This window comes from Rhinatrema bivittatum, chromosome 8 (genome assembly GCF_901001135.1).
Source record: "Rhinatrema bivittatum chromosome 8, aRhiBiv1.1, whole genome shotgun sequence".
Classification (NCBI taxonomy): Eukaryota; Metazoa; Chordata; class Amphibia; order Gymnophiona; family Rhinatrematidae; genus Rhinatrema; species Rhinatrema bivittatum.
This window is the reverse complement of record NC_042622.1, coordinates 75,868,145-75,890,985: the sequence shown is the minus strand read 5'-3', so window position 1 is coordinate 75,890,985 and position 22,841 is coordinate 75,868,145. Positions and strand designations below refer to the sequence as shown.

General features: G+C 44.7%; 1 protein-coding gene across 2 annotated transcripts in view; it reads right to left on the bottom strand.

Annotated features, from left to right (window-relative positions):
• PIGU (phosphatidylinositol glycan anchor biosynthesis class U) overlaps positions 1–22,841 on the bottom strand; it is a 115,580-nt gene that overhangs the window by 20,649 nt on the left and 72,090 nt on the right. For both annotated transcript variants that reach the window (XM_029612636.1, XM_029612637.1), the window contains exons 10-11: positions 17,734–17,877; positions 7,433–7,557 (exon numbers count right to left, since the gene is read on the bottom strand). In XM_029612636.1, coding sequence (XP_029468496.1) covers positions 7,433–7,557; positions 17,734–17,877 — 269 coding nt within the window. The remainder of the gene's footprint in view (positions 1–7,432; positions 7,558–17,733; positions 17,878–22,841) is intronic.

Sequence of the window (22,841 nt, the reverse complement as noted above, 5' to 3'; positions counted from 1 at the left end):
AATGAGCGCGTAGTCCCACCGGCAGGGACCTTTCCTGCAATAGATACGCAGAGTTTATGGTCTCCAACCAGCGAGCAATGGTAGTCTTTGAAGCAGCATTGCCTCTTCTAGGCCCACTCCAAAGCACGAAGAGGTGGTCCGATACCCGGAAAGCGTTGGTAACTTCCAGGTAGCGCAAAAGTGTCCGGACATCCAATTTCCGCAAGTCCTTAGACAAAGGATCTGAGCTGTCCAAATCTACAAACGATGGAAGTTCTACCATCTGATTTAAATGAAAGGAAGAGACAACCTTAGGGAGAAATGAAGGTACCATTTGCAGTGACACCCCAGACTCCATGATCCGCAAAAAGGGCTCCTGCAAGACAGGGCTTGAAGCTTGGATACCCTCCTTGCCGAGGCAATAGCCACTAAAAACACCACCTTCAGAGTTAGATCCTTCAAGGTGAGCTTGCGGATAGGCTCAAAGGGTGCGCCACACAAAGCCTTAAGTACCACATTCAGATTCCAGGAAGGGCAAGGCTGTCGAAACAGCAGGCGTAAATGTTTTGCCCCTTTAAGGAATTGAATCACATCTGGGTGAGATGCCAAAGACGCACCGTGGATCTGACCACACAAAGAACCCAGTGCCATTTGAACACGTAAGGAACTACACGAGAGACCCTTTGCTAAACCATCCTGAAGAAAATGCAAAACATCTGGAATGGTTGCACGAATAGGCACCACCTCCCGAGCAAGGCACCACGTCTCAAAGACCTTCCAGACCTGCACATAAGATAACGACATAGAAACCTTGCGGGACCTTAAGAGAGTGGTTACCACAGCATCCGAGTACCCTCTGGATTTCAGCCTTTGCCTCTCAAAAGCCATGCCGCTAGACAAAAGCGTTCGACCTGGTCGAAACAAACGGGTCCCTGATGTAGAAGATCCGGCACATCCTGAAATTGAATGGGTTTCTCTAAGGCCAGATTTACCAGATCCGCAAACCAAGGACGTCGCGGCCATTTGGGAGCTATGAGCACCACTTCCGTCGGATGTAACTCTGCGGCGAAGGATCCTGCCGATGAGGGGCCACGGAGGGAACACATACAGTAGAACATCCGTCAGCCAAGTCAGTACCAGAGTGTCCACGCCCTCCACTCCCGTCTCCCTGCGATGAGCGAAGAAGCGAGGAGCTTTGGCATTCTTGAATGTTGCCATCAGCTCCAAGGCGGAAGTCCCCCACTGTGCACAAATGACTAATGCATAAAATCCCTGGGTAGTTGCATATACAGGCTCTTGGTGCCAGATCCCAGTCCTGCTTGTGTTTTGAGCAGGAAGCCCAAAGAAGCAGAAGAAAACTGCAGTCCCCCCCCCCCCCCCCCCCGGGCAAAAGCATTATCTCCTCATTTTTTCTTACAAGTTATTCCTCTCTCTATGCAGTCCAGCGTTCTTCTGGCTTTAGCTATCGCCTTGTCAAATTGCTTCACCGCCTTCATATCATAAGACACTATCAACCCAGGCTACCTCTCCCAGTCTGTGCACATAGTCTTTCACCGTCAATCACATACAGCTCTTTGTAATTACTGCACCCCAGATGCATGACTCTGCACTTCTTGGCATTGAATCCCAGCTGATAAATCTTTGATCACTCTTCAAGCTTTCTTAAATCACTTTTCATTCACTCTACTCCTTCAGGCATGTCCACTCTGTTGCAGATCTTACTGTCATCCTCAAATAGACAAACTTTACCTTCTATCCCCTTCCACCAGGTCACTCACAAAGATATTGAACAAAACCGGTCCCAAAACCGATCCCTGTGACATTCCACTTTACATCATTCTTTCTTCAGAGTAGGTTCAATTTACCATTACATGCTGTCTCCTGTCAGTCAACCAGTTTGCAATCCACGCTACTACCTTGGCACCCACTCCCAAGCTTCTCATTTTGTTCACGAGTCTCCTATGTGGGACTGTATCAAAATCTTTACTAAAGTCCACGTAAATCTCATCAAATGCTCTTGCCTGATCCAATTCTGTATTTACCCAATCAAAAAAAAAAATTCAGATTTGTCTGACAGGACCTTCCCCTGGTGAATCCATGCTGTAATGTCACAATGACTATAGGGTGAATATGCTCTTTTTCCATAAACTGTGCCATCTGTGGAAATCAGTCTAGGCACTAGAAATGCAACAGTTAGCAAACAGGTAGTGGGGTATGTTTTATTTGAATGCCTTTTTTAAAAAAAACAAAACTATTTATTACATTTCAACAAATAAAGCTACAACACATTTGCAGGAAAACAGGGAATTAAGCGAGCACAAAGTTAATTACCTAACAACCTAGAAATAATACAGAAAATACCCATCATTGTGCAAACCACCACTATAAAGTCCTCAACATTGGCGGGAGGAGTGGGATTCCCAAAAAATGAGAAGATAATACTACTATAAGAGGAAAAAAGAAAATTTATATCAAAATACACAAAGAAAGAAAGGACTATTCCATACTTATACTATGAGAACTAGTATCATAGATGTTTAGATACTAAAACCATCACCACCTATTCATTCCACCAATCAAAAATCCTTAGCATCAAGAACATTTCTAAGTTGCTTGGGGTCAAAGAAGATGTAACGCACATTAGTGAACTTTAACATACATTTAGCAGGATAGGACACATCTGCATAAACGCCTTAAGCCCACTCTGCGTAATGCTACAGAGGTCAGGAAGCGCCATACTTTTTACCCCAAAACATACTATTCCTAGCTCTAAAGAAAAGCCACATAACTGAATTGCTACCCAATTCAAAAACAAAGAAAACAAACAATCAGCGAGACAAGTCTAATATCCTCTTCTTGAGAATTCTCAAGAAATGCTGTCACTTCCAGGCTGTCCAAGTCACTTGCTGTTGCTTGCAGACCCTCTTGGGGCTAGGAACCTTTAGTATGCTTCTTTAGTATGGACAGCAGGAAAAAAATGCCTTGTTCAAGGGAGGCAAAGAATCCAAGAATATTTAAAATCTCTCTCAAATATATCTTAAAGCTTAACTGAGGGAAGTTCAGAACTTTTATTTTCAAACATCTCCATCTTACATTAACCTCCCAGATTGTCCCTTATAAGGTCGATATTCACATTGTACAGAGTTAAGTAGTAGTAGTCGTAGTAGTCTCTGCTAGCTGTTCTTCAAATGATTCTAATTTCCGGCCCTGAAGAACTGCAGTGTTGTCCAGTCCGGTGACTTAATCTTTACATTCGTTAAGAGAGGATTCTCTGCCCTCTAATTTCTTACAGACAGCAGAGAGCATGAAGATAACAGCAACCCTTGCTAAAAATCATGTGGCCCGCTTTTTAAAAACAGTGCTGCTATTATCTGATGCTCTCTCTTCCTGTGTGTGACCCGTTTTCCACTCCCTAAACTGGAGGTCTGTGGATGTGTGTGTACATATTGTAAAAATAAAAATCCCTTTCCTTAGTGACCACATCAAATTGAATTTAATCATGCCACAGGTATTAGATTGATGCTCTAATAACAATAATAATAGTAAAGGCAGAGGGAAAGCTTTGCCTCCTTCTGGAAAAGGGACCTATCAAGGCAAACCCAAGCATTTCTAGTAAAAGTTCTGGTACTAAGACCAGGAATTCATTGCACAAGGTGGGTAAAATCCCAGGAAATGGCAGGATAGAGTAAGAAGCTGAAGAGCATGCGCTACCTGCTCCCAACTCTTACCTCAGTTTCTATGGTGCAGGGGAAGAAGGCAGGGCCAGTGGAGGAGGCACTGCAGTGGGAGGGGCAAGGGCAGGAGGATGAGGAGTAGAACAGTCAAAAACAGCACAGTTCTCCTCCCTGATTCTTCCTGAGCCGTTACATCAGATATCTGGAGAAAGTTCGGATTCAGATGAATCATTTTATGGATTCTAAGACTCAGAGGATATTGGACTGCTAGTGGCAGAGAACTGGGGGGGGGGGTGTCTAGTTATTAGTTTAGAGACCCCCCCTCCCAATAGCTTACTATTCTGTACAGTAGCCACAGGAGGGAGAAGACGATATTGCTGGGGCAAAGAGGACCTCCCCCCCCCCCCCCCAAAGGGAAAGCATGAGATACCCCTAGGCTCTCTCCTCTCGGTCTGCTCTCAACCCCAGCAGCAGCAGCAGCATTCAAGCCTGCACAGAGGGAGAGGATTTCGTGCAAGACAACTGGGGCATGGATGCACTTAAGAGTTAGGGAGGACAAGCATTATGCTAAATGTATTTGCTGTAAGGCTATTAGTAAAGGAAAGATGGTTGGTCGTCTTACAAACTGTGGCATGCAGCATCATTTGAAAAGAGAACACCCCATTAGAATTGGTTTCGGGGAAGGCTGCCAGTGCAAGTCTGGGGACACCAAGCAGCAGCAGGAAAGTCATAGAGAAAGAGAAGTCCGTTTCCTGAGCTAACGCTCCCTCCCCCCAGCCTCTTCCTCCAATGAGGTGACAGGGAAGCAGCCCCTCCCCCCTATTCCCTCATCAGCAGCAAATCACCATGGAGCAGATGGGGTATTTAATCACATCACCGTCCCGTAGCAAGAGGCAGGCAGCAACAAAGTTGGTGCCATGCTGCATCAGGGAAATAATTGCCCTGGATGACGAGCTCTTACAGATCATGGAGAAGAATGTGGGATTTAAGTGTTACTGTACCTGTTAGCTCTCAATTAGAAAGTGCCTTTCTGACCAACATTCATGCATACTCAATAAAATGCTCGCATGCAGGTACAGCTGGTCAAGGTGAAGAGGGGAAACATCCATTTCACTTCTGGACCAACCAGAATGCCACACATGCCTATTTTTCCCTAATACATCATACAAACCAACCAAAACCAATAAATGCAGGTAAATCTAAATACCACACCACAATCAAAGCCTACATATTAAAATCCTGATATAAAAAATTTTGTATGCAAAATTTATAATTTTAAGAAAAACTTCTAGAAAATTTACACGAGAGGAAGGTATTAGTTTCATATATGATGCTATTATACAGGTACCATCCAGGTTACCTAAATAGACTTGTAATCATCAACATAACACCATCCACCCGTGTTTTTAAATTTTGAAATGCTTCACAAAAATATTTTTACCGTGGAAAATACTGTTCATAATACCGCCCTACATTTGCACTGTTTTTCAATAGTGTTTAAATCTCAAAATGTATCAGCATCGTAGTTGCTCAAAAAACACGTGATTTCAATGAAACAAACAAGTTCTTAGCTGTTGTAGTTCCATATTCTTTGTTAATCCCGCTGCTCATAACTCTCAATTCTTTAGGTGCTCAGTCCACCAGGTTTTCTTCCTTTTAGTGTGCTTTAACCCCTGATGAAGGATTTTATCCGAAACCTGGTCACATTGGGACCAATGAGCACCTAAAGAGGAAGATGTAGAGTTGGCAGCTATAGCAGAGTGACAGGACCATTCCTAGTTTTTTGTGACAGACAGTGGGGCAAACATGAAAAAGGCAGTGGAAGATGGGGCAATGAGGGGATCTGTTGCTTTGCACACTTGCTTCACCTAGCAGTAAAGAATAACCTACGCAGTAGCTTAGCCCTGAAAGAACTGATTGAAATGTGCAAGAGCCATCGTCACTGAAAAGTAAAGAGCAGGCAGTGGCTCCACGAGGAGGAGAAAGCAGTAGGGATGCCTCTGCACTGGCTCATTCAGTATGTAGGCATCAAGTGGAACTCCACCTTTCTACTACTACAGAGATCAGTGCAACAAATGTACAGCCCTTCATGGTTTGGCTTTGGAAATCTAGCTAGACAGTGATTGTCCCTGGGACACCAAGATGATATGAGTCCTGAAGCCCTTCAAGGATGCTGTGAAGGATCTCAGTTCCTCAAGAGCCAACCTGGATGAGGTCATCCCCATAGTCAGCATCCTGGAGAATAAAGTTAGGTGGTTTTTGAGAGGCAGAGGGACTAGAACCAGAGCTGCTGCTTTTTGTGGACTTCTCGCAGCAGAAGGTGCAAGATAGGCTAAAACCTTTCACCTAGAAGACGACTTGTATGCTAGACACGTTGTGAGACCCATGGGGAAATGGGAGTCACCTCGGGTCAAATTCTCTAATTTACTGGCAGGAGACAATATTGACTAGGGTTGGGAATAGTAGTGCCAGAGCAGAGGGACAGTGGGGATGCAGCAGAGTAAAGAGCTGACATCCCACACCGTAGTGTCAGCATTAGTAGCACCCAATCAGCTACCAGTTCCTCCTCTACTTTTATCTGCAATCCCCCATGGCAAAACATTCTCTTGACAAAGACCATAGCTACAGCAGTTGGCAGCAAATGAGACCCCAGTAAAAATATCAATCACACACTATTCCAAAGAGGCCATAGAGGACATGGCCAAAGATCCTTTGGCATACTGGGCACATAAAGCCACGGTCTGTTGTCGCTTTGCCCACTCTTGTTTCTCGGAGTGCCCTTCTACTTTGCTATTGATGTCTACCTGCAAATTTCACTAAAGCTGAATAGAAACTCCAGTTTTGGAACCCAAAATAGGATGCATTTCTTCTCTCACTGACTTTAATGGGAAACGAATAAATGAATGAAAGGACAAAAATAATATTTTGTTTGAAACAAACAAAATGAATTAGGGAGGCAAATGAACTGCCACACACAGCCCCATTATGTAGCACTATGAGTAGAGACACAATAAACATGTCCTTGGTCCTAAGAGCTCACAGTGTAAATGTTAGCACAGGGAGGTTAAGCTGACACACTGGAGAAGAGAAAGGAAATGAACACTCCTGGTTCACAGCTCTTTATATAAAGCCCCAGACTACACCATCAGTTTTATAATACTAGGTTATCTCAAGTACTGCAATGATCCGTCAACAAATTTCAGCATCCTTCAGCTCAGTTTGAAGAGTAATAATTACAGTTAAACTAAATTATATAAAGCCTTAATATGCTCATCTGTCTTCACTTCCCTCAGCTTTCCTGCCTGGCTTCAAGGTAGATGGTTCTGCCTCATTTTGTCATCCTATTTCCCCAGACATAAATGATTCATGGAGCTCCTACATGTTCAAGAAGCAGGAGCCTGATAATAATAAAGCTCATTTATGACACCTTTACAAAAAATGCCCGAGGCTTGTCTGTTTCCTTTAAAATCTTTGCCATAAAGTTTGAAAATGTGCCCAATATCCATGGCACCCTCTAGCAAACAAAGATTTCTGGCAGGAGGCACCTGTAGGGGGAACACAGTACAAGGAAAAAAGGTGATTGATTATTGAGTCTATCCATATGATATTGACTATTTTTGTTTCTGTGAAACATATGCAATTTGTGTGTTATTGTATTTGTTATTCTTTATGTTTTTATTATGTATGTTAATGATGTAAATCGCCTAGGCCTCTTTTGTGGTAGGCGATTAATAAATTTTAATAAATGAAAAAATAAATGAAAATGAAAAGGGTCTTACATCTGTAGAGGTGGCTCCACATCGGCAGGAAAGCCATGTACAATGATACATCCCCAACTGTTGGGTAGGACTTAAAGATAGAGATGATGGCAATCTGGACAAACATCAGGAACATGGGGTGCTCCCTAGGGAAAAGGAACACAAATTAAGTACAATACATTCAGTAGAGAAATGGGCCAGGTCCCAGCCTGCATCAACTACTCTTTCCTCTTTAGGCTCAGGGAAGAGATCACTGGCTTTTTGCTGACCATGTGACAAGCAAGCAAGAGACTCCTAGGAACAAACTTAACAGATAAAAAGGTACCCAAGTCAGTGATGTAAAAAACACACAGAAAAAGATTTTGTGAGGGAAAGACTTCAGATGCCAAATCTCAAGCAGAAAGCCTTTGAAATGGATTAAAATGCACCATCATGAGTAAAAAAAAAAATAAATAAATAAAAAAAGTTTTAAAAAAATATTTTTACAAGACAAAAAGTGTCTTCATAAAATAAACAATGCATATCACACTTATCTTGTATTGAAATTTACACAGTGCAGTCACTTATTTCAATATATTCACTTCATGTCCTGTGTTTCAAACACTCACCAAATTGTGCTACTTCTCTCATAGACCAAAGTCTTCACTGTGGCATCAATGCCTACTCTCAAATTTATAATGGTATAGAATAACAACTTTTTTAAAAAAATGCATATCCAATGAGTCAACATGTGTCAATAAGACATAGGTGGAAATTCTGCAAGGTGTTTGCTTTCAATTAAAAAATGATTATTTTTCTTGTAATCCAGTTGGAACACATCACTAATAAAGAATAAATCACTGACAAAAAATGATATGTCATTTGTGTATTATCAAAAAATAATAATGTGATTCCATGCCAAATGTCAACTATGACATAATGGAACTTCAATGACAGATGCTCTATAAAAAATGCCCCCATTTGATTCATGCATTGAGAGTCTGCCAAGTATCCTAACTCATAAAATCCATCTTTGCTTGCGTTGAACTAAACGTTTATCGCAATCACCACGTGAGTTTTTCAAAGCCACGTCAATGGCAAAAAAAAGTTGTGAAAACAGTGATTCTTTTCCTTGCAATGCAGTCCAAGCAGTGCCTCCATGTGTCCATTCTTAAGGCAACTTCGAAGCTCTGATATGTGTGTGTTCTAAAACAGTGTTTAGTTTTTTCAATATAACTCTTGTCTCAGGGACATGACTAAATATATTACATAGGTTGTATAATGCTAAAATAAATATTTCTTTCCAGTGGTTGAACAAATAATCTCCTTTATGTTCAATGGGATGTCACAAGCATGGCAAAACCCGCATTTATAACATCCTTTCATTTTATCCTTTCTGATGCTTGAACCATCATTGAAAAATGTAGGACTTAATCTGTCTTTAAAATTCAAGTAAAGTCAAATCACAAACCCATATTTTTGAAACTAGAATTTAATAAAAGGATATCCCAATTTCTTCTAAAGTTTTTGCAAAGCTCTCTTGTACCAGCCATGTATGGCAAAACACAGGTGAAAACCATCTTTTTCCTTCACTCTGTATGAGCTTTTCAAAAGCTCCCCTCTTGGATAATACAATGGCCTTGTGAGAGCATTTTGAATTGTTGTAACTGGATACCCCTGCCCTCCTGCGTGGCCTAGATCAGCACCATTTTTTTTTTTTGGCAAAATCATTTTTATTAGGAACTCGTGAATACAACTACAGCTGCCTCAATACAAAATAATCAATATTAGCCTAAGACAGGTACAAAATATCGGCATGTCACAAAAACAGTTGTGCTAAAAACATTGCAAGTGCTGCAACTGCACGCACGCCCCCATTTTCCAATTTGTGTATCTCTCCCCTCACTCAACCCTCATACTAACAGCCCAATCATACACAAACATCCACCCATTCAACCGCCCCCCCTATGATCGGGCTGAGTGCTAGGGCCCCATCACCGGACCTTCTTCTAATTGTAAAGGTAGGAGGGCTGAGGGAGGGAAGGTTAGAGGGTGGGCTTGGGGATGTTCCCTGAACCCCAATGTTTTTTGTTTTTTGTTTTTTTTAATTAGATTTGAGTATTGGGAGGGGGAGGAGGTAGAGGGGGGATGGGTACTATGCCCCTAATGATTTAGGATCCTACTGGGGTGGCAGCTCTACTCTCTAAGGGAAGGTGAGTTGGGGGGGGGGGGACATGGACTTTTTGGTTGTCTGGGTTGGGAGGGGCCATTGCTGCACGTGGACTTACTTAATTTTTTTAACTTGTGGGCATCTGGGCCGCATCAAGGGTCCCTTTGATGATTTACATAGGCTATCACTGCTACATTTTCTGAAAACACTCTGACCGATCTATCCTGAATCAAAGGGCAGAACACCCACAAAGCTTTCCTTATGGCTCTTGTTTCTAGGCTACTGATGGTCCATGATGCCTCTGTTGTGTCACATGTCTCCCAAGTTGTTCTGCCCTGACAATGAGCATTCCAACCCTTCAGAGTGGCATCCATCATAATAATCTAGTCTGGGGAATCCAAAGGCAATCCTTTGGACAGATTCCAAACAGTCAGCCACCATCCTAGGTTCTCTCTGGCCTCTGCCATCTAGTACAACCTCATCTCAAAATCTTACGACTTCTAGTCAACAGTAACTTCTACAATGACCGCATTATGAGTTCTCTCCCATAGAGCAAGGTCCACTGCTGCTGCCATGGAACCCAGCACTTGTAGATAATCCTGGGTGACTTCAACCACAAAAAGGATTCTGAACCTTCAAGATAAGCTTGGCTATCCTTTCTGTGTCATGGACACCATGGCCTTTAGGGTATCAAAGCACACCCCTAAGTATTCCAAGGTCTGAAAAGGTACTACCTTGCTCTTGGCAAGTTTATCACCTTTCTCTGATCCTGTAAAAAGCTGTATCACCGTCGCTGAACACTGGACCTCCTCTTCTAACTTTGCCCTGATCAGCCAACCATCTAAATACAGATGAACCTTCAAAGCCACCTTTGTGTAAGGCTGCCGCCACCACTACAATGACCTTGGAAAAAAGTTCTTGGTGCTCTACCCAAGCCATAGCGTAGTGCTCAAAAGTGACAAGGTCTCCCAAGGAGTGCAAATTTGAGATACTGTTGATGCATCTGCCATATTGGAACGTAAATAAATGCGCCTTGGAAAGATCCAGTGATGTTAAAAATTCCACATTCTCAGTGCTAAGATTACTGATCAAAGAGTTTCCATGAAGAAATGAGGTACCTTCAAGGCCTCATTTACGTGCTTGATATCTAGAATGGATCTGAACATTCCTTCCTCCTTTGGAACAACTGGTGCCAGCTAAAGAGCTTGATCCAATGTTGACTTTAAGTCTCTTCTCTTTTCTAGAGAGAAACACGAGGATTCCATAAAGATGAGTCAACTGAGGCATAGACATCTTTTATAACTGAAAGGACATACTGTTCTGATGTGATGCAGACCCATTCCCTGTAAAACTGGAAAGGCCATCTCTCAATCTGACATATCAGGGAGTGAGCACGTTGAACCTCATTGGGAGCCCTTGGGGTTGGGAGGAGAGTTGTGCTAGACATGCAACGGTTTCCCTAGATCCTCATATTCTGACCGAAAGGACTGAAATTTGCCACCAAGATGTCCCTTCTCAAGTCTTCCCTAGCCGATAATATCACACCTCTCAACTTGGGTCTGCTAGAACTCCCCCTTCTCAGAGCCGCCCCCCCCCCCCTTGGCCTATTCTCTGATAACCTGAAACACTTGTTATCCCCATAATGTTTCACCAGCTTCTCAGGATCACCACTGAAAAACAGCTTCCCTTTAAAGGGTGATTTACTAAAAGTATCTTAGAAGTCATGTCAGCTGATCAGTTTTGTAACCACAGCAACCACTAATGATGCCATGTCTCTAGCCAAGGTATGAAGGAAATCATACAACAGGTCTACTATGAAAGTGACATTGGCCTCTAAGCCTTGCCACATTCCTCCGGGTTAAAAAACAAAACAAAACAAAAAAACCTCCCCCATACCTTTCAGATGAGTTTTCCCACAGGAATTTGTTGCACCCAGCATAAACGTAACCAGTACTTATAACTATTGCATAGTGCTGTCTGAAGAGGAAGAATGGTCACCTCAAAGGACTGCTTTGGAACAATCTCCATTCTTCTATCCAAAGCATCCTTCAGAGTCGCACTTCTCTCCACTGGAATAGTAGTCTTCTCCATGACAGCTAAAATTAAGGCATCCATCTTAGGAAACTTCAAAATTCCATTTCTTCAGTGGGCAAAGGATAGAGCTTTGTCATGGCTTTGACCACACAAGTTTGATTTTGGCATATCCCACTCTGCAATCACTGAAGCCCATACAATTCTGTGGAAAGGGAAGGTCCTAATCGGTCTGTGAAGCCCTTCCAAAATAGGACCCTCCCCTTCTACCCCAGGAACCATCAGAGCCTTCTTGATACTTAATTCTGCCAAGGTAATCAGAGGGAGGCTCCTCCTTCATAAAATAGATGGATGATCTGCGTGTTGGATTTCACTCTCGAGTGTTTCCCTGGGTCACTGCTACTCAGGCCTTGATCATCAGAGGCTTGCTTATTTATTTAATACTTTTTTATACCAGCATTAGTGGTTACATCATACCAGTTCACATCCGAACCAAAGGTGGAAAATACATAAAACAGGGACTGGGGGTGGGACAAAAGGCGAAAAGGGAGGCAGAGAGATAGCACACAGAGCAACAAATAATATATAAATAATGAGATAACAAAGACTAATGCCACATTCATATCCTCTTCCAGAGCCAATCTAGAGGTTTTTTTTGCTAAGCTCCAACTACTGGCCTCTTTTTCCACTGGGGTCAAATTGGGAACCACCCACTCCCAATGAGGAATTCTCCCTTCATAAACAAAAGGCATTGTGCTTCAAGAGCACCAACTCAGGTGAAAGAGAGAATGAGGAGGCCTGAGAAAACCAATCTAAGTTCTTTGGTATTCTCCCACTGGGGAGAATTCTGAAGAATCACTGAAAATCTCCCTTGTGGAGCTGTTGCTGCTTTTAGCAGCTAAGATGGCTGATGCTTCCATCTTGGGAAGTTCCCCTCTCCCAAAGGGCTTAACTCCAGAACAAGTAACCAGTGCTGCGCTGCACTCCAAGTGTCCCCCCTCCTCAGACTCTTCCCCAGCCACAGAGGACCTGCTCTCTCTGCTCCCCTTAGGCAGCCTTTGCAGTGGAAGAGCTCCCACATTGGCCCCCATGCGAGCCACACACAGTTTCCAATGCCCTCTGGGAGCCAATTTGCGTGAACCCTCAAAGTAAAAAGATTCCTGCGGCTTGCCACCCTCTTCACCACCTGGAAGAAAGGCTCTCATAATTTCCTGAAATCTCCTTGTAGTGGCCAGGAGGCTCACAATTTATTTTATTTGTTAATTTACTGCAAGGGATTTGAATAGCAAATTAAATTAATTGAATACTTCTGAGAGAAAAAGGGAGACCTGCTTGGTTTCTCTTGCTCCTGGTTTTCTTCATCCTAACCAGGGCTCAGACTGAATCCTCCAAGAACTGCTTGGGGAGAGAGGGAGCCCAAGGGCCAGCAGGAAAGAAGAAAAACAACATCATTGGCTTTGAGATTTCCCTCCCTCTCGCCACACTCCACAAGGGCTAAGTTGGAAAAGGGGCTACTGCTGGCCCTACTCTTCCAGGAAGAATACCCGAGCAGGGTAAAACTTTGAGGTGTAATTTGACCCCAGTACTTTCAGGCTGAAGGATTAAGATCTCTACCATCTTCTGGAGACAGAGAAATACTGAATTGCAGGCTTCACAGTGCCCTATATGGTTGGCGTCAGGAAGTCAGTTGTTCTCTGTCTCCATCTGCTGGCTGGGGAGATAAAGCTATGCATTCTGAACTAGTTTAGTGGGATGAGGAAGAAAATTGGCTTTAAAGTTTTAACTCTGGCTCAAAAAGTCATCTATGGATTAGGCCTACAATGTGTGTGAGGCAGATTAAATTTGTATCACTATACCCATGTCTTATGTTCATTCCAGGATCTACAACTGTGCCTCCATTATCAGAAACCAAACTGGTTGCTACGCAAGAGTGCATTTTTTGCCATGCAGCCAAGTCTGTGGAATTCCCTTCTAAGAGACCTTAGATTATCAGAGGACTATTTGAAATTCAGGAAGCTATGCAAAGCATGTTTTTTCAATGCCGTAAGTTAAAGGGAATTCTCCAACAATTCTCTTATGAGGTAAGGTACTATTGGGAAATGCTGTGATTGTTTGGATATTTAAGACTATATTTGAAAAATTGTGTTGATTTTAATTACACTGATTTAATCTAATTCTGTTTGTCTTTTAAAAAAAAAATTTTATTTTGAATCATACACATGAAATAAAACCAAAGAAAAAATGGATTATAACAGAAGCATACATAATCATTAAGAAAAAATATGACCATTACAAGTCCTCATATTAAGGGGGGGATGAAATACAAAAATTATAATGAAAAATCAAAACCATTAAGGCTGCCAAATGGTTCAACTATAGTCTATAATCTAATCAACCCTTATTAAAACTTCTCAAATCACCCTGACTTATCAAAAAAAGTTTCCAAGTGGACAGGATTGGAAAAAATAATGTATTACCCGGGTATACTAATCATACATCTGCATGGAATCTTAAGGAAAAAAGGAGGCACCCAAGCCAAGAACATATTTTAATCAAAGAAATAATTTTCTTCTGGCTTGAATCTCCCTAGCCACATCAGGAAAAATCTGTACCTGTTGCTGAAATATTGCTGAAAAAAGTCTTTATCTGACTCCAAAACAAAACATTATAAAAACAGCATGTGCAGAAATGTTATCCTGAGATCTTTGTAAAAAAAAAAAAAAACAAAAAAACCCCCCGACAAATCTGAACTAGCAAAAGAAGCTAATACATTAGAAGCTCCTTCTACATTGGGAATCTTTTTTGTATCTGGTAAATAGTAGCATTTAGATAAACTTTCTATTCTGAGAAAACAATATGACTTCAGTAAGATATTTCTTAAATAGCTCATGTCCTGAGATCAAACAAGTTTGAGGGAAACTTAACAGCCTATGATCCCTAAATGCATCTTGCTTTCCAATGTCTCCAACTTATAATGCAAGTTCAAATTATCTTTGATTCCAGTTAGTAGTTTATTACAATCTTAACAGAATGAGAAGCCAATTGAGTTTCTATCGAGTCAGAAAGCTTAGCTGAGACATCAAAAGGAAAAGCACATCATTGAGAAATAGTTTGTGTTAGGGAACTATTCCAACCGGGTAACTACTCTTCAGGTATTGGAGTGAGACCGCAAGCTCAGGAGGAGTTCCTCCTGCCTCTAACCCATTCAGAGATTGCAGGGGCAATTATTGCTTTAGGGACAGGGTTCCGGTTAACAACTGGACCACTATATCTCAGGCAGATAGGGATACAGCTGCGACGATGTTAGTACCTTCAGAAAATAGACTCCTGGGTGAGGTAAGCACCTTGACTCAATCTGATTGGAATTTTACTTCCAATTATAATGGAACCAAGCCACACACAGAGTCGGTAACCTCTCTGAATGTGGGGCAACGGTGGAGGAGAACGGATACCAACACTTAACGATGCCTCGTCTATTTCCTCATTCAAATCTTACCTATAATGACAATCTCAGCCATTGGACATGGACATCCATTAGACCACTCATAGGGGGGTTGATACAGTCAGAGAGAGGGAGAAATCTTCCCCTTTCTTTTCTCTTCCCATAATCTTGAGAAAACTGCTACCAGGGGGATGCCCCTTAGGCACTTGGCTTCAGCTGCGTGCGCCACAATACGCTGGTTTAAATAGGGCCCCCAAGAGTACAGATGACATCCGAAGCCAGAAATTGACCCGAAGTCCTGCAGCAGTCTCACCTCAGGGAGGGCCTTGGGCAGCTGTGGTTAGTCTCAAAATTAAGAAAGGACCCCCTTTGTTCATCTTTATTGTAATACTAGCCGTTAAGCCCGAAACAACGGGCTACATTCAATTTTTTTTTCGGTCCATTTCCTTCCCCCTCCCCAATATTCTCCCTTTCCCCCCCCCCCCCCCTCCCCCCCTCCCCCCCTCCTCATTCTCCCTTCCACCCTCTCTCTCCCTTCCACCCTCTCTCTCCCTTCCACCTCCCCATCCCTATTCTCCCTCCCCCCTCCCCCTCTCTCAATCCCCTCTGCTCCCAGCTCATTCACAACCCCTTTGGATGGCGCAGATGGAAGATCTCCGGGGTGGGGGGGTGTGGGAAGGAGTCCCTCCCTCGCACACCGCCACTGGTCCTCGCCGCTGCTCCTCCCAGTGCCATTTTTGTTAACAGGCAAGCTCTGACTGATGTGCTCGCCCGCGCATGCGCGGTAGAGCTGCTCTCTACTGCGCATTTGCGGGCCGTCGGTCAGAGCCCATTTATAAGGTAGATATGTTTTATTCCTGTAAGTCTCGAGAGTTTTTTTTTTTGTTTGCTTGTTTGAAAAACTGAGCTATTAATAAATTGAAATAGCAAATAAATAAAAGGCCACATGTAATTTAGCATGGAAAACGTACCCAGAGAAAAAGCAAGAGCAAATCTCTGCGGGTACTTTATCCAGCAGCAATAATCAAAGCAAAATTATATCCATAGTTTTGCTTTACTGGTGCAGACCCTGCAGAGTCAAAACTACTTGTGGTATTTACACCCTTGGCAAAGAGTTTAATTATTGCTCCCATAATGCAGATACACAAACCCTAATAGATATGTAAATGAGAACATGAGAAAACTATTTGTAACTCATGTAAGAGAAAGAAAAAAAGCTTGTGGGAGAATAAAATGCATTTCACGTGTCTTTTTTTTCCCCATGCAGCCCCAGTATTTTTCCTTCATGGGCCCATCCCTTATAGCCCCACTATCAGCACTCTTCTGCACCCACATTTCTATCCCTTACAGCTCCAGTTCTCTTCCCCACCCCCCCACCCCCAAACCCAGCTTCCAAACCCCCTCCAACTAGGATCTGCAGGCCCCCATGCCAACTCCTCTCCAAGATCGAGCTACAATTCCCTGAGCCCTCACCTCCTCCAAGTAAAATCTGCTGGCCCCAGCTGACAGAAAGTTCTTACTGTTACCAACTTTTCTTCAGGCTGGCAGGAAAAAAAAATATTCTTTTCACAGGTAGGCCAGCAGCTGCACCTCCTCCAGGCCTCTATCCTTGTGAAGCACTTGTTGCTGTGTTAATAGGAGGTACAGATGGATGCCCCATGGTGCCCTAATACAATGCGGGTAATTTTATGGGACTTCAAACTACAGCCCGAGACTGCAGGTATAGCTCCTAGTATAAGATAATGGTCTCTTCTTCTGCCAGGGTTGGGAGAGAAGGGGTAACAAAAACCACATGTGGTTTTGGGTTGCAGACCCCCTGGACTAGACAAAGATGAAAGTGATCACTGTGATGATATCAGGCATTACTAAAATTTCTCTGACCTTCTTAGTACAGAAATGGAAAAAATATTAGTAAATCCGGAGTGCCAGTAGGAAATGGCAAACTCCCATCCTAGAGGGCCACAAGTAGTCTGTTTGCAGAATAGACAGATGCATACAATTATCTCTCAAATATTTACTGTGAAAATCCTGAATAAACAGATGTTGGTAGTGTCTGAGGACCAGAAGCCACCATCTCTGCCCAGAATGCTCTCCTCTTCTCATCATTCACCTCATTACTTCCCATGATTCCTTCCTGCCCAACCCTCCCTAAAGTGCTCTTTATCTATTTCCTCCCAAATGCTCCTCCTAGCTATCCTTCCACTCGTGCGAGGGAAGGAAGTCAGGAACCGAACAGCACACGAACATGCTCTTCCCCATGCTTCTTGTTTAGAAAGGAAGCACATGGTGGGGGTACAACATGGTGATTTTCCCTTTACACTACCAATCACCTGACTTTATTCCTGTGGCAGCTTGAAGGGAAGAATAAGACCCTCCTCAAATGCAGGGTTAACCAGGGCTTCTCTGCTGGAAGTAGATAGTTTTCCTCACTGGCCAAAAGTGGGATATATAAATGCCAGAACAGAGTACCAGACTCTTCCACTTTAGGTTATCAGCACCAGCATGGGAATTGTAGGTGTCTGTCTGTCCATATTCCTGGAAAACTTCCAGGTCTGGGTTAGTGTATTTAAAGGCATTTGATGTATGGCTCAGTTACACAGCAATGAAGCAAGTCATATTGATTTGTATCTTTTCATTGTACAAATATACAAATACCATTGATTTGTCACACTGAGAAAGGAGCTCCCTAAGCCCACTTACTTTAGCTTCACACTCAGAGGAATGGTGTAGAAGAAGACATTGATCTGAAACACGCAGACGAAAAAGAGGCTGAAGTGCTCAAACATCTCTGCGAAGAAGTACCAGAAGAGGCCAATGTTTGGAGTCAGATCAGGCACGGAGAGGCTGAATAAAGAAGAAGTAGTGACAAATATATTTTTGTTATTGGCAGCTTCCTCCTGGCTCCGTCGGGCATCTTAAGCTCAACAGCACAGGCTACTACTGGGGGCAATGGTTCAGGGCTGCCAGCCTTCGTGCATGACTATCCAGGGTTTTCCTCCTCCTTTACCCTCTCCCACCCCAGTGACAGTACTCTGGCTGACAGTCGCAATCCACATTTCATTCGAGAACATAGCACAAGGATAGACCTGATTCATATCAAAGGTGTTGCTGGGACTCCCCCCGCCAGGGCTGTAAATGCTGCCTCCACGATGTCATCAACCCCGGCCAACCTGAGCATCAAAATCTCACCTGCTGAGCCAGGAGACCGACTCCAAAAGCCAAATTTGAAATACAGAAATATGACGGCAGAAAGACCGTATGGCTTATCTACTCTGTCCATCTCTAAAATCCCTACCACTCCCTTCAGGGATCCCACGTGCTCATCCCACTGCTTTCTTGAATTCCCTACCACCTCCGTCAGGAGACAGATGCTTTCATGCATCTCCCACCCTCTCTGTAATGAAATATTTCCTTAGTTACTCCTCAGTTTAGCCCCTTTCACCTTCATCCCATGACAAGCTGTGAGTTTATTGTGATGGTAAAGCTGTTATATTATCTATGAAAGAAAAGCAAATTATTTCCTTACCTGCTAATTTTCATTCCTGTAGTACCATGGATTAGTCCAGACGGTGGGTTTGTCTCCCGTCCAGCAGATGGAGTCAGACAAGGTTTCGGAGGGTGCTGCCATATTAACCAGTGCACCCTCCATAAGTCCTCAGTTTAGAGAATATCAAAGCCAGAATAAACTAAGAAGGATGGATCAAGTGTACTAACCAGATACGGTTATCAGTAACTAAGGCAACTGGTGCCACAACTTTAACTTGCAAAGAGAACTGTCGAACAGCCCCAAGAAACGGAGGCAAACATGAAGAACAGAATAGGAAAGCCAGAAGAACAGATCGAGCAGGAGGACCCCAGAATCCCAACATTAACAGGGAGGGCGTCTGGACTGATCCATGGTACTACAGGAATGAAAATTAGCAGGTAAGGAAATAATATTTTTTTCCCTGTACGTACCAGATCAGTCCAGATGGTGGGATGTACCAAAGCTTCCCTAAATCGGGTGGGCCCCTGAAAGCCCTGCTCGAATGACCCTGTCGCCAAAGTATCCAGAGGTTGACGACTGTAGGTGCAGACGATAATGGTGTGCAAAGGTGTTTAGTGACTTCCAAGTCGCCGCCTGGCAAATTTCTTGAGAGGAAACGGACTGGGATTCCGCCCAGGATGTTGCCTGAGAATGGAGTGAATGGGCCTTGACACCCAACGGAGGAGTCTGACCCGCTCCAATGTACGCTGCCACTATGGCTTCCTTGAGCCATCTAGCAATCGTGGTCTTCGAGGCCTGAGACCCTTTCCTTGATCTCGACCAAAGAACAAACAAATGGTCCGAGACCCTGAACTCGTTGGTGACCTCCAAGTAGCGGATTAAGCTGCGCTTGACATCCAGGTGCCGGAGAGATCTTGACTCGTCAGCTGAGAAGGACGGAAGCTCCACCGTCTGATTCACATGAAAAGTCGAGACAACCTTGGGAAGGAAGGAAGGCACTGTACGCAAGGATACCCCAGCGTCCGTAAAGCAAAGGTAGATTTCACTGCATGAGAGTGCTTGGAGTTCCAAGATGCGGCGTGTGGAGCAAATGGCCACCAGGAAGACTGTCTTTAGGGTGAGATCCTTGATGGTGGCGTTACGCAGAGGCTCGAAGGGAGGACCTGCGAGAATCTTAAGAACCAGGTTAAGACTCCAATAAAGACATGGATCCTGAACCGGAGGCCGTAGATGCTTCACCCCTTTGAGGAAGAGGGTGATATCCAGATGAGACAAGAGAGAGGGATGTCTGGATGACTGAATGAGCGAGCCCAGCGCGGAAACATGTACTCGCAGGGCGTTGTAGGAGAGTCCTTTCTCCAGGCCGTCCTGTAGAAACGCAAAGATCTGAGGGACCAAGACCCTTCTGGAATGAGTGCTATGGGCGGTACACCAAGACTCAAAGACCTTCCAGACCCTCACATAGGTGACCAAAGTCGAGGTCTTCCGAGCCTTGAGGAGGGTCGAGACTACTGCGTCAGGGTATCCTTTGCGCTGAAGCCGCCACCTTTCAAAAGTCAGGCCACAAGACAGAAGCGTTCTGCTTGGTCGAAAAATACCGGCCCTTGATGGAGCAGATGAGGGAGATGGCCCAGATGTAGCGGGCCGTCCACTGCGAGGTTGAGTAAGTCCGCAAACCAAGGGCACCGTGGCCATTCCGGGGCCACCAGGATGACGGGACCCTGATGTATCTCTATTCTCCATAGTACCTTGCCCACTATTTATTTATTTATTTCATGATTTTTTATATACCGCGGCACGTTAATAACATCACCTCGGTTTACAATAAACAATAAATCAGCAACAAGCTTTACAGTCAATATGAAATAAGAAATAAGGTGTACATAACTCAATTAAGAACAAATTAAGAACAAACTAAAAACAAATTAAGAACAAACAATTAAACTAATGATAATCAATAATAATTAATTAAACTAATAATAAAGATAATTAAACTAATAACAATTAAACTAATGATAAACTAGAGGCCATGGAGGAAGTACGTATAGAAGAAGATGACCCGGCCAAGAGAGAACCAGTGCGTCTACCCCTCTGCGCTGTGCTCCCACCTGCGGCTGAAGAATCGTGATGCCTTGGCGTTGAGAGACGTTGCCATGAGATCCAGACGGGGTGTCCCTCAACGACGAATGAGGAGTTGCATCGCCTCGTCTGAGAGGGACCACTCCCCAGGATCCAGACTCTGTCGACTCAAGTAGTCCGCCTGAATGTTGTCTATGCCTGTGATGTGGAGGCTGCCAGGCGCGCGAGATACTGCTCTGCCCACAACATCAGGCGGGCTGTTTCGAGAGTCACATGTCGGCTCCTCGTACAACCCTGGCGGTTGATGTAAGCTACTGTGGTCGCGTTGTCCGACAGAATCCTTACCGCTTGGTTCCGCATGAGAGGCAGGAAGTGTATGAGAGCCAGACATACGGCTCTTGTTTCCAGACGATTTATTGGCCAGGCAGCTTGTGCCTTTGTCCACTGCCCCTGCGCTGAGCTCTGTTGGCACACTGACCCCAACTGGTCACGCTGGCGTCTGTGGTGACCACCACCCAATCCGGGATCTCGAGAGGGGTGCCCTGTGCAAGATGCAGTGGATCCAACCACCAACGCAAGCTGGTTCTGGCAAGTTGAGGGAGAGGAAGGACGAGCTGGTAGTCCTGCGAGACCGGTCTCCAGCGAGAGAGCAGTGCTCCTTGTAAGGGACGCAGATGCGCGAAAGCCCATGGTACAAGATCGATTGTGGAAGCCATGGATCCCAAGATCTGTAGGTAATCCCAAGAAGTGGGTGCAGGAAGCGCGGCAAAGCGCTGAATCTGCTCTCGGAAGTATTGTGCTTTGTCTGGTCATATGAAAACCTTGCCCTGAATCGTGTCGAAGCGTGCTCCCAAGAAATCTAAGTACTGTGAAGGACTGAAACTGCTCTTGGCGAAGTTCACAACCCAGCCAAATGACTGGAGAAGTTGAATGACCCGGGTGACCGCTGCCTGCCCTGAGAGAAAGTCTTCGCCCGAATGAGCCAGTCGTCCAGGTAGGGATGAACTAGGATCCCCTCCCGTCTGAGAGCAGCCGCCACTACCACCATGATCTTTGTGAACGTCCGCGGAGCGGTCGCCAAGCCGAAGGGGAGAGCCTGGAACTGGAAGTGCTGGTTCAGAATCTTGAAACGAAGGAACCTCTGGTGAGCCTTGCGGATGGAAATGTGAAGATAGGCCTCTGTCTAGTCGAGAGAGGCAAGGAACTCTCCCTGATGTACCGCCGCAATCACTGAGCGCAGGGTCTCCATTTGGAAGTGAAGGACCCGGAGGGACTTGTTGACCTCCTTGAGATCCAAGATTGGATGAAAGTCTCCATCGTTTTTGGGGATCACAAAGTAGATTGAATAATGACCCAAACCCACCTCTCTGGAGGGGACGGGAGAGATGGCCCCGAGGTCCAGGAGTCTGTCGAGGGTCTGTTGCACGACCAGCTGCTTGTGACTCGGTCCGCAAGGCGAGAAGAGGAACCTGTCCCTTGGTATGCGAGCAAACTCCAATGCATAACCGCTCCTTAAGATGTCTAAGACCCACTGATCTGAAGTGATGTGGACCCACTCCTTGTAGAAGAGAGATATTAGTCCTCTGATCCGGGGAGTCGAGGAGTGGGTGAGTCTGGCATCATTGAGGGGACTTGGACGAAGCCCCTTGAGTTGTCCCCTCTCGAGGTGTTCTGCGGCCACGAAAGGAACGGGGCCACGACTGGGATCTGGAAGAAGGTGCCCGGGGCACTGGCTGTCTAGAACTGCGATAGCGGCGTTGTGTGCAGGGCCAGTTTCTGAAGGAATTAAACGATCTGGTGGTCTGCTGGTGGTCCTCGGGCAGGCGATGGACCGCGTTTCCCCCCAGAGACTTAATGATCTGGTCGAGATTGTCACCGAAGAGGAACTTGCCCTTAAAAGGAAGAGATCCCAGGCTGGACTTGGAAGAGGAATCTGCCGACCAGTTGCGAAGCCAGAGAAGGTGCCTCGTCGAGACCATGGACCTCGCCAGAACACAGAGCAGGTCATACAGAGCATCCGTTCCATAGGCTATGACGGCCTCTAGGTGGTCCGCCTGATTTGCTTCCTCCGGTAGCAGTTCCTGAGAGGTGAGAAGTTACTGGACCCAACGGAGTCCTGCCCTCTGCACTAGTGAGCTACAAATGTCAGCGCAGACTCCCAGAGCAGAGACCTCAAAGACCTTCTTGAGGTAGACTTCCAGCTTCCTATCTTGAAGGTCCCGCAGGGCCGTGCCACCAATAA